Source organism: Sciurus carolinensis, chromosome X (assembly GCF_902686445.1).
Source record: "Sciurus carolinensis chromosome X, mSciCar1.2, whole genome shotgun sequence".
NCBI lineage: Eukaryota > Metazoa > Chordata > Mammalia > Rodentia > Sciuridae > Sciurus > Sciurus carolinensis.
This window is the reverse complement of record NC_062232.1, coordinates 43,609,405-43,621,989: the sequence shown is the minus strand read 5'-3', so window position 1 is coordinate 43,621,989 and position 12,585 is coordinate 43,609,405. Positions and strand designations below refer to the sequence as shown.

The 12,585-nt window shown below is 41.1% G+C and overlaps 1 protein-coding gene across 5 annotated transcripts in view; it reads left to right on the top strand.

Moving 5' to 3' along the window:
* The window catches only part of Smc1a (structural maintenance of chromosomes 1A), a 55,284-nt gene that overhangs the window by 9,343 nt on the left and 33,356 nt on the right, over positions 1 to 12,585 (top strand). For all 5 annotated transcript variants that reach the window (XR_007106474.1, XM_047537028.1, XM_047537027.1 and 2 more), the window contains exons 8-16: positions 266 to 348; positions 482 to 689; positions 3,610 to 3,795; positions 3,888 to 4,067; positions 5,364 to 5,510; positions 5,599 to 5,736; positions 6,598 to 6,714; positions 6,820 to 6,926; positions 10,354 to 10,495. Coding sequence is in view for 4 of the 5 variants with exons in the window: in XM_047537028.1 (XP_047392984.1) it covers positions 266 to 348; positions 482 to 689; positions 3,610 to 3,795; positions 3,888 to 4,067; positions 5,364 to 5,510; positions 5,599 to 5,736; positions 6,598 to 6,714; positions 6,820 to 6,926; positions 10,354 to 10,495 (1,308 nt within the window). In the remaining variant the exon portion in view is untranslated. The remainder of the gene's footprint in view (positions 1 to 265; positions 349 to 481; positions 690 to 3,609; positions 3,796 to 3,887; positions 4,068 to 5,363; positions 5,511 to 5,598; positions 5,737 to 6,597; positions 6,715 to 6,819; positions 6,927 to 10,353; positions 10,496 to 12,585) is intronic.

The following is a 12,585-nucleotide window of genomic DNA, read 5'->3' as shown; positions in this document are numbered from 1 at the left end:
TTGCCTTGGTTTGATCCTCTGATTGGTAAGGAATCCTGGAGTGGGGACAACACCTATGAGAGGTTCTGGAACCCTGGATGACCTCTGTAAGTTAGCAGACCAAACTGGACACTATCTATTTGTCTCCTTTTAAGTAGGCTTCCTGAATTTAATCTTGGACTCTTGGGCTCTTGGATGAGTGGTCACATATAGAGTGTGAGTAAGCCCCTGTGGTCTTGGAGTTAACTGGCTTAGCCCCTGGTGATAGAATTTACTTGTTACCTAGGCCAAGATCAAGCAGAAATTACGAGAGATTGAAGAGAATCAGAAGCGGATTGAAAAGCTGGAGGAATACATCACTACTAGCAAGTATGTGGTTCAGCAGCCTTCTCCTCTCCTTCCACTTCTGTCCTGTCCCTTTTTAGGCGGGACGGCCAGAATCCCTCAGTCAGGAATATTGTTCTACCAGTCTGGGTAACTTTTGTGTTCTGTTACTTTATAGGCAGTCCCTAGAGGAGCAGAAGAAGCTAGAGGGAGAATTGACTGAGGAGGTGGAGATGGCCAAGCGACGAATTGATGAGATTAATAAGGAGCTGAATCAGGTGATGGAGCAATTGGGGGATGCACGCATTGACCGCCAGGAAAGCAGCCGTCAGCAGAGAAAGGCAGAGATAATGGAAAGCATCAAGCGCCTTTACCCTGGCTCTGTGGTAAGACAGGAAAAAGGAGTCTTGCTACGCATTTATTCATACCCACTATCGTGTAGTTTTCCCAAAACCCTGTGAGGACAGGGTTGCTAAATCTTGCTTTTATAGTTGGGGAAATTGAGACTCAGAGACTGATCCAAAGAAACATATCTTGTAAGCAGAAGAACTGCAAATTCAAACCCAATTTGTCCTGACCCTTAAGCTTATGTTCTCTTTTCCATACTAATTGCATCTTCCTGAAGGGTTTGTCTTGTGTCCACTCCTCTTTGTGGGGATAGGGAAACCAGGGAAGACTTTGGAAGGGGAAAGGATCATAGTGCTGGAATTATTTTCCCAGGAAGTAGCTCTGCAGTCTTCCATGTGACCACCTTTGACATGTATAAGCCTGTTAGCTTTATTTATTGTTTTTTCTTTAATTGGTATGCTACAATTTTGCATAAAAGTGGAATTTATATACAAGCTCATGGCATAATTTGGTTAATTTTATTATCCCCTTTCCTAGCCCTCCTTCCTCCCCCTCTGTCCCCTTCTACTACTCCACTGTTCTCCCTTCTATTTTCATGAGAGGCCATTAGCTTTTAGGGACACCCTGGACTATATCAGATCTGTTGACCTCTTTCACCAAATTCTGAGTTCCTTTGTTCCCTGAGTATTAGCCCTCTGAATTATCCTGTCCCTGAGTTCAACTTAGTTTAGTTCTACAAATATTTCCTGATCATTCCTCTGGGTACTGCTGGGGAGATAAGTATGAATTAGAGTCAGTTCCTGGCCTTGAAAATCTTATTCTTTATTTGATGGTTCTTAGGAAACCATACTTGGTTTTGGTTGGGGGTGATGTAGGGTCACTATTAAAAGAGATTTATTTTGCTAGGTACTTATGAAAGTTTGATATAATGTATATAACATTTTTGACATAGTGCCTGGGTTGCAGTGGTCTGTGAAATGGTAAAAGTGATGTTTTGAAAAGTGATTTTGGATTCAGACATGACTCCCTTGAGTCATTGTTGCTTTGGAGCCATAATAGGATGGGGATTCTGTTTCTCTGTGAGATGGGAAAATACCATGGTGCTTTACTTTCACACAGTTAATACAGCACTTCACTTTTGATACCAGATATTTGGATTTTTTTCCTCCCCACACACCAAGCAGTTCTCCAGACACCAGCTTGGTGTTCAATAATTCGGTTCAGTTCTGACATTGTCTACTTAGTGTCAGATCCCACATGTTAAGGGTTCAGTCTGACAAGACTGCCTCTCAATTCAGATGTCAATTGTAAGTGGTAGGTTGTGACCTGTGGTTTTTACTGACCTGTTATAAATAGGGTTCCCATGACCCTCTTCTTGAATTTGACTCATTTGCTAGGGCAGCTCATAGAGGTGAGGGAGACACTTAGCTGTACCCATTTTTTATAAAGGATGTAACAAAGGATACAGATAGAAGTGACGCATAGGGTGAAGTATGGGAGGAGGGTCGTAGAGTTTCTTTTTTTTTTTTTTCTTCTGTTTTTGGAACTGGGGATTGAACCCAGGGCTTTGCAAATGTGAGGCAAGCGCTTTGCCACTGAGCTACATCTCAGCCCAGGTTGTGGAGTTTCTATTTCCTCAATATGCACACCACTCTCCAAGGACCACCTCTTCTTCAGGTATCTAGAAGTTTCTGAACACAGAATTTTTGAGGTTTTTATGGAGACCTCTTTACATAGTAGGATTGATTAAATCATTGACCATTGCTGATCAACTTAACCTGCAGCCTATCTTCCCCTCACCAGAGGTTATGGTGGGTAGGGCTATTGGTCTTAACCTTCTAATCTTGCCTTGGTCTTTCTAATGACTAACTCCCATATTGAACCTACCTAGGAGTGACCAGTGACCAGTTAACACCATGTTATCACTCTGGTGTTTGGAGCTGTGTATGTAAGGAACTGGAGACTAGGACTAAACATGTATTTCTTTTTTTCTCTTTTTTCTTTTTTTAGTAGTGGGCACTAAAGCCAGAGGTACTCTACCACTGAGCTTCATCCACAGTCCCCAGTCCTATTTATTTGTTTGTTTATTTTGGTACCAGAGATTGAACCTAGGGGTACTTAATCACTGAGCTACATCCCCAACCTTTGTTTTATTTTTTATTTTGAGATAGGGTCTCGCTGAGTTGCTTAGAACCTTGCTGAGTTGCTGAGGTTGGCCTTGAACTTGCAATCCTCCTGCCTTAGTCTCCCTGGGATTACAGGCATGCAGTGCTGCACCCAACTCTAAATGTTTATTTCACAGTATCACAGTCCACCCTGGTCTTTGAGTACAAATCCCTTATAGCAGAACAATCATGAGTCAAAAGAAACTGGCACATTACTAGACTATTCTTTAGTTATTCATTAATAATTAATCTAGTCCATTATCATATCATATGTAAATGTCTTCTGGGTGAGGCAGCTCAGGTTTATAGGCTTCCATTCACTCTCGTCAACTTCTAAAAGCAGGAATAGTGTTGGAGAACCTGTACCTTCACCCTTTCAGGCATTTGGTATAGTTGAGCTGAAAGATAATGTCATCTCTTGCTCTGAGCCTCTTTTAAGGTATTAATGTAACGTTGGTTTTCCTACATTATATAATCCATGTAGTCATTCCTTTGCTTGCCTCTTAAACCAAATGTTTCCACTTTCAGGAGGAACATTAGGATTGGTCACTGTGCAGCTCTAAATTGCAGGCAGCACTAGTCTAGCAAGTACCCCCCTCATTCCATTCCTATTCACATGAGGTAGGGTTACACAGATATAGAACTAGCTGGCTAGTTTGACCAGTAGGAAGTATAGTTATGTTGTTTCTGATAGAGATTGTAGCCTGCCCTTTCTAAGTTGATAATTGAGATTTCCTAAACCAGCTCTCTAAAGACTAATGCTTCAATTTTTTTTTCTTCCTTCTTTCCTTAGTATGGTCGCCTCATTGACCTCTGTCAGCCCACACAAAAGAAGTACCAGATTGCTGTGACCAAGGTTTTGGGCAAGAACATGGATGCCATTATTGTAGACTCAGAGAAGACAGGCCGGGATTGTATTCAATATATCAAGGAGCAGCGTGGGGAGCCTGAGACTTTTTTGCCTCTTGACTACCTGGAGGTGAGGCTTGTGAGAATGGGGTCAGGGCAGTGTTGGAGGGCCCTTCCTCTTGGGCTTCCATGTTCTGCCACTTACTGAGCTTCTTTCCACAGGTGAAACCTACGGATGAAAAACTCCGGGAGCTGAAAGGGGCCAAGCTAGTGATTGATGTGATTCGCTATGAGCCACCTCACATCAAAAAAGCCCTGCAGTATGCTTGTGGCAATGCCCTTGTCTGTGACAATGTGGAAGATGCCCGCCGCATTGCCTTTGGAGGCCATCAGCGCCACAAGGTACGGATTCCCTTACCAGGTTGGAGCTGAACACTTTTAACAATATTGTCATAATAAACAGAATGAGTTCAATTATTATCTTCAGTATAACAAATAGATAAGGTCTATAGTTTCTAATGGAGGACAAAGAGGATGCAGAGGGATGTAGGATGTAGCTGTTAATGGGATAAGAAAAGAATATATAGAAGTTCTAGATAATAGAAAGAGTGAGAGTGTAATCAAAAGAAGTTGGTTGTTAACATGCGAAAAGGGAGAAAGAGACGCTGAGGGAACAGGTAAACAAAAGGAAAAGAGAGCAAGAAAAGTAAGGAAATAAAAACTTAAAATTTTTCAATAAGGAGAAAAAAAGAAAATCTACACTATAACAGTCATATAGTAATCAAACCTCCCAGTCTTCAGTAACCTGATGTATGAGAGGTACCTGACAATGAGCTTTAAGTCTCCAGCAGGCATCTCAGGATGGGATTTGCCCCACCTAAAGATCGGAGCTACGGCGTCCAGGATTATCCAAGATAGCCACTCTGGCTTCCAATGTGTTGGCAAATGGGGAGCCGCAGCTTGGGGTATGGGTGTGGTTGGCTGGAAGTCATGGAGGTGGGGGGCGGTTGGTTGGGCAGGGGTCCTGGAAGTGGGGTGTGGTCAGTCTGTTTGCCAGATCCTGGAGGTGGGATGCAATCAATCGGGGGTTCTGGTGGCGGGGAGCAGTCAGTCGATGTGAGGGCCCCAGAGGCAGGGAGTGATGGGTCACGCTAAGGGATCCTAGAGACGGGGCTCAGTCAGTCCGGCCAGGGGTCCTATGGGGCCTGGCTTTTGTCTCAAAATGGCAGCAGCCGTGTGTAACCAAACCTGCAGGTACTGTGACAGTGAACTTTCAGGCAACAGCAGGCAGCTGGCGCTCCACTGGTGGTCTGTGGTCAGTCTGCTTACTGGTGTCGGACGATTGGGAGGTGAACCTCGGGCGGTGGGTGATGCATAGGTGAAAGGCAGGCGATGGACAGGCAAGAGGCAGGCAAATGGTGGATGATAGGTGCCTGACAGCAATCTGCATTCAAAAAGGTGTCAGTATGCTGGCAGACTGAAAGTGATTGCAGTAGACAAATGGGGTAAACCACAGGAGATCGATAAGCAGCAAAAACTGCCTCACCAAGAAACAGATATCCTCTGCTTGAAACCTGAGTTACAGAACAAAAAGGAACGTAGCCTCCCTCTAGTCTGCCATCTTGAATCCCCTGAACACTTTTAGTAATGGAGATTCCTGTTTAGCTTCTCCTTCTCTCTTCTCTATACTGTGTATAGACAGTGGCACTGGATGGGACCCTGTTCCAGAAGTCAGGAGTCATCTCTGGTGGAGCCAGTGACCTGAAAGCCAAGGCACGGCGCTGGGATGAGAAAGCAGTAGACAAATTAAAAGAGAAGAAGGAGCGGTTGACAGAGGAGCTGAAAGTAAGCCACGGACAGCCCTGGTCCCTAGGGGGTTCTGGCCCATGTTGATTTGCCTTCTTATTACCTACCCCTTCCTTGTCTTCTTCAGGAGCAAATGAAGGCAAAGCGGAAAGAGGCAGAGCTGCGTCAGGTGCAGTCTCAGGCCCATGGATTGCAGATGCGACTCAAGTACTCACAGAGTGACCTAGAACAAACCAAAACACGACATCTGGCGCTAAATCTCCAGGTGGGACCTGGCCTTTAGCCCTGTCCTCCAAAGGTCCTCCTCACTTTCCTAGTCAGGTTTCTCTGGGGATGGGGAACTTGTTCCTCTCTGCCCAGATTGTTCTTGAAAACCAAGCAGAGCACAGCATCAGACAGTCAGGGGTTCAGATCTTGGCTCAGCTATGTGTATAACATTCAGCAAGTTACATAGTGTCAGTTTTTTCATCTTTATCTATAAAATGGGAATTAATATCTACTTTATAGGATCCTTACAAAGATGGAACAAGTTAATACCTGTAAGGTACTTAGACCAGTAGGTGCTCAGTTCGTGTTAGATGCTATTATTAGCATATTCATTCAACAAATTTTTGAACTTCTAAAAGTGAATTGAAAGTGAGCCATAGGAATTTCAATCCCTGTGGGTGGTGGGCACAGTTCTAGGTATTTTAATGTGTTTTTCAATTATTGGGTACTCCCCCAGCTTACTCTGGAGGTGCAATATAATGTATAGTGTGTTTATATGCAAAATTACGTGTGTATTTGTGTGAATAAAAAATTTTACCTTTATCTAAAAAAAGTTCTGAATTCTAGGACATATATAGTTCCAGGGTATCTATAGATAAGGGACTGTGTACCTGTAGTTAAAGATGTTTACTGTGTTGCCCAGTCCTGTGGATTGAAACTGGTTAAACTGGAGGCCAGGAAAGAAGCCATGTGATGGCTCCAGCAAGAGATAATGGAGACTCAGCTAGGGTGGTGGTGCAAAGTCAGGTTTTCTCTTGTGTGGAGAGCCTGTCCTTCCTAATCGTGAGTCCAGTGCAAACAGGGTAGCACTTGTCCTCCAAGGAATCTGGTCTCTTTTCTTTCAACCCGTTGCCTATAGGAAAAGTCCAAGCTGGAGAGTGAGCTGGCCAACTTCGGGCCTCGCATTAATGATATCAAGAGGATTATCCAGAGCCGAGAGAGAGAAATGAAGGACTTGAAAGAGAAGATGAACCAGGTTGGTAGGGGGTAAGCCATGCCAGCATGTGTATCAGGGCAGGACTGGGATTTGAAGCAGATTCTGACCAAGAGAACCTCTGCACTCTCTGGCTTCTCCCTTCAGGTAGAAGATGAGGTGTTTGAAGAGTTTTGTCGGGAGATTGGTGTGCGCAACATCCGGGAGTTTGAGGAAGAGAAGGTGAAGCGACAGAATGAAATTGCCAAGAAGCGGTAGGTAGAGGTATTGGTAGAAAACACTGGGATGCTCTTTAGCTTCCAACCTGACATCCTTGAAAGTCAAATGCCGTCATAAGACATGGACCAGCTCTTAGATCCTAAATAGTTTATTATAGGTAAGCCTCAAAGAACAGGGAAATGAGGGAGGCAGTATGACAGAATCATGATTAAGAGTGCCAGTTTTAAACTTGGTTTACCTGGATTAAATGAACTCTGCAGCTCTTATCTTGGTCAGTGACTTGACTTCTATAAGCTACAGTTTCTATAACATGGGATAATAATGAGACCTATCTTGTGACATTATTGGGAGGATCGGATGAAATAATGCTCGTGAAGTATTTAGCATAATACTTAGCACCTGCTAAGAGTAATAAACATTAGGATTTTTTTTCTCATTATTCTGATTGGGTGGTGGGGTTCTAGGTTAAAGGAATAGCCAGAATAAAGTAAGCTTTTCTCTTTGTCACTTTAGTTTTTTAATTCATTCAATAATCTTATATCAGTTTGTCCTGTGCTAGGTATTAAAGGAGCCTAGGAGAGATGAGGGTAAGACAGGTGAACATGACATAGTCATTGTTAAAGGAGGTCACCCTCTGGATCCTGGGTCTCAGTCAACAGTTTATCTAGCCCTTCACTGATACAGTAAATATTCATTGCACTCCTACCACAGGCCAGGCTGAAAGGATATAGAATTGAATTGGAGGATCTTTTTTTCAGGGAGCTTATGGAGTACTTGGGGAAACAGACAGATCAATGATAACAGAACAGTGTGATTGATAGTGTAATTTAGGTAGATATAAAATACAGAGGACATTTTCAAGGTGCTCCAAGTCAGTAAAAGGAAAAATACAAATAAAAAAAGTAGGAAATGGGCAGAAGATAGAGTTGGCATTTTATGGAGAGAAACTTGGATGGCTAACAGGAATTAATGTTCAGTCTCTTAACCAGAGGGATACAAGTTAAGAGCAATTAGCAAGATCTGAGGATGTAGTTCAGTGGTAGAGCACTTGCCTAGCATGTGCAAAGCCCTAGGTTTAATCCCTAGTACTACAGAAAAGAAAAAAATGTAGCAATATTTGATGAAAATTAGTCTAAATATGTCCTCCTTAGTATGGAGATCACACACACACACACACACACACACACACACACATACACACACACATGCCAGAGAGTCTTACCACAGTATCACAAAGAGGCCTATTCAAGGTTGTTCATCTTGGCATAATCTATGTTAATAGGACATTGGTAACAATTGATTGGCTATCACTAGGTTAAAGTATAAGTTAAATGTGACTTTATTTAACTTATAGTTAAATGACTATACAAACTGCAATACTGTAGAGCAGTTTAAAGCAAGATTTCTAGACAGTAACATGGATAAATTATAAACAGTGTTGACTGAAAAAATAAGAATGAAAATTATAACACCAAGCATTTGTGCAAATTTGGAAACAACATTTTATTTTATTTTTATTTTCATTTTTTTTGGTGGTACTGGGGATTGAACCCAGGGCCTTGTGCATGCTAGACAAGCACTCTAACAACTGAGCTATATGCCCAGCCGGAAACAACATTTTATAAAGATGCATTTTTAAGGGTGTGTGTGTGTGTGTATACATATCACTTTGTGGTATGTATTAATAATAGGTAAGGTAATCGGAGTGGAAATTGGGAATTAAAACAAGGAGACAACAGAAGGGTCTTGCATAGACAGTGATAAGTGTTATGAGCTGTGGGGTTTGGTTAACTCAATTCTGCAACTGAAGTGCAAAAAGGGAGGAACCCAGCACAGTATAACAGAAACTAAGAACCTGCTCTGAACCACTAGGAAAGGTTTTACAGAACAAGGATTGATGAACTGAAGACCTGAAGAGTGAGTAGGATTTAGCCAACCAGGTAGTGGCGGAAGAACAGAGTTGCTGGCAGTGAGAACAGCATGCTTGGAGGTGTGAGAGAGCATGCCTTGTTCTGGATACTAAGTAGTTTTGAATGTCTAGAGCATAAAACAGGGTCAGGAGGAAGGCGGGGGTGGTGGAGAGGTCAGCAGGGGCCAGATCACAGAGGACTTTATGAGTCATACTTAGGAGATTAGACTTAAAATTGCGTGGCTCAAAATTATAGAGTTAATTACATTCCATTTGGCTTATAGTGAGTAATAGGTTTAAGCTGCTAGCATGACATCTGGCAGCATCTGTCACACTATATTGGGGGTTGGAGGGGCAGCTGAAAGTTGTTAACCCTGCCTGACCTGCTAGTGTCTATATACTGGTTATTATACTCTGAGTTTCTGAAAAGATGGGGGATAGGACAATAGTAAGGATCTAGTATTTTCTCCATGGTCTTGTACTACCCAAGCTCTGCCCCTTAAGAGGTTCTAAAATCTTGGGCAGTGGTTGGGATGCTGAAAAGAATCAAAACCCTTGGGCAAAAATGAGCTGAATATATTTAGTATACCTGGAAGTGATGCTAACTAAATATATATATATATATATTTTTTTTTTTTTTTCTACCGGGAATTGAACTCAGGGGTGCTTAACCACTGAACTACATCCCCAGCCCTTTTTTATATTTTATTTAGAGACAGGGTCTCGCTGAGTTGCTTAGTGCCTCGCTAAGTTGCTGAGGCTGGCTTTGAACTCGCAATACTCCTGCCTCAGCCTCCCGAACCACTGGGATTACAGGTATGCACCACCGTGCCCGGCATAAGTAAAATTTATTGAATAGTTACTGTGTGCCAGGCATAATTCTAAGAACTTTATTAATATTAACTCATTGAGAAAAATCTCTCAGTAATTCTGAGGTAAGTACTGTTGTTATTTTCACAGATGAAGAATCTGAGGAATGGAGAATATAATATAACTAACTTGCCTGAGATCACACTACTACTAAGTGGCAGTGTTGGGACACCAATACTCTAAACCCACTACATTATATTGTGATGATGATGCATGGGAATGAACCCAGGTTTAGGTGTTAGACTTGGGTTCTAATTTCGTGTGCCATTTACTAGCTGTGTGGCCTTGGGCAAGGTCTTTTGTCTTTTAGCCTGTTTTCTCTGTTTGTAAAATTAGGATAATAATGCCTACTTGTGAAGCTATTGATTAGAGGATTAGAGATAATGTGTAAAGTACATAGAAGCTTAATAAATAAGAATTAACCATAGCTGGTGGGTTCAGATGGACCTTTTTATGCCCTCTTATGGGAAAATGGAAAGGTGCTGGAGTCTCCAGCATTTGAAGGGTGATAAATGGGTTTTGACCATTTACCCTGCCTTGTGCCATGTCCACAGGGGAATTTAGTTTTTTAACTTTTAAGAACAATTTTATGTGCATGTCAGTGGATGAAGTGGTGGTGACTGAAATCTGGCAGTAATTTGGAGGCCCTGAGCCCTGGGCCTAGTTCATCTTTCTCTCCTCAGTTTGGAGTTTGAAAATCAGAAGACTCGCTTGGGCATCCAGTTGGATTTTGAAAAGAACCAGCTGAAGGAGGACCAGGATAAAGTACACATGTGGGAACAGACAGTGAAAAAGGATGAAAATGAGATAGAAAAACTCAAGAAGGTAAGGAAGGAGAAAATTAAAAAGGAAAAATTTGAGTAAATATGTCAGACAGAAGGGTAATGTCCATAGTTTATGAATCTCTCACCTAGATTAATAAGAAAAACACCAAGACACAAATAGGGGAAAAGTGGTTAAGTAGCATAAACAATTCAAGAAATTCTAATAGCTCATGAACACATACAAATAATTTATCCTTATTAGAAATCAAATAAATTAAAGTAGAAACAATTGGGTATAGTTTGTTTTTATTCTGTTACTCAAGATTTAAAAACAAAAAAGAACAATACTCAGTACCAGTTATGGTACAGAAGAACTGCATTCTTACACAGTATGGCATCATCCATCAGGAGGCTTCGGAATAACCCTCTAATACCTAAAGAGATCATCGAGATCACTGGCAAAGCTTTGTGCAAAAAGATTGATGTTTATTTCAAGTGTAATTTATAGTTCCAAATTGGTAACTACCCACATGCCCCTTGGAAAGTGGGAATTTGGCACATCATGGTACATCAATATACGTATTTATATACTTTATTGGTCTTCACATTTCAGTAATACAGAGAACCCTTTTAAAGCCAAACTCTCCCCTAAGACATTGGCTTAAATCCTTGATGTTACTGAAATATATACTTAGAATACTTAAAAGCCAAGAAAAACTCACAAAACAAATACTACCAAAATGAATAAAATTCAGATTTTTAAAAAAGTGACATATATATGTATGTATATGTGTGTGTGTATGTGTATATATATATATTATATATAGTTTTCTTTGTTCTGATTAGTTATACATGACAGTAGAATGCATTTTGGCACATCATACATAAATGGAGTATAACTTCTCATTTGTCTGGTTGTACATGATGTGAAGGTCATTTAATTGTATATGGACATAGGGTAATAATGTCCAATTCATTCTGTCATTCCTACCCCCATTCCCCTTCCCCTCCCTTCACTCCCCTGTCTAGTCCAAAGTACTTCTATTTCCCCCCCATTGGGAATTAGCATCTGCATATCAGAGAAAACATTCATCTTTAGTTTTTTGGGACTGGCTTATTTCACTTAGTATGATATTCTCCAGTTACATCCATTTACCAGCAAATGCCAAAATTTCATTCTTTAAGACTGAGTAATATTCCATTGCATATTTATACCAGTTTCTTTATCCATTCATCTGTTGAAGGGCACCTAGGTTGGTTCCATAGTTTAGCTATTGTGAATTGAGCTGCTATAAACATTGATGGTTGTGTTACTATAGTATGCTGATTTTAAGTCCTTTAACAAATATATTTTAATTGAGCTAGATAAAAAATACTCAGGGAAGGTCAATAATTTTTTCAGCCCCTAATCTGCTGGAGCCATTTCTTGAATAGCCTTGAGGAACTGAACTAACTAGGTTTTTTTTATTATTTCACATCCACAGAATTTATTTATTTTTTTTTCCTCTTTTTTTTATTGTAAACAAATGGGATACATGTTTCTCTGTTTGTATATGGAGTAAAGGCATACCATTTGTGTAATCATAAATTTACATAGGGTAATGTTGTTTGATTCATTCTGTTATTTTTTCCCTTACCCCCACCCCTCCCACCCCTTTTTTCCCTCTATACAGTCCTTCCTTCCTCCATTCTTGCCTCCCTCCCTAACCCTAACTCTAACCCTAACACTAACCCCTCCCACCCCCCATTATGTGTCATCATCCACTTATAATCCACAGAATTTATGTCTGGCAACTAAATCCAGTTTTTTTCATATTTCATATTTACTCATTAGATCTACTCTGTCAACATAAACTTTCATGGCATTTCCCTTAGTAGTCCCTTTCACCTAATTCTGGGAATCACACTTGGCCTTACCTTTGAGGTCCAGCATCCTGAGCTATTCTGTATTTATGTTACCTACAGTCACTCGTTTGTATTGACTGTAAGAGGTACAACATCTCATTGTCTGCTGCTGGGTTTGGTCTTAAGACATGCTGGACTAGTCACAAGGATTCCTGGGAGCCTACAGAGATGGCAAGAAGGAAGAATTAATAGTGTAAGAGTGAATTGAAAGTACCTTTAGAGGTATAGCCTCAAAGATTGCCAACC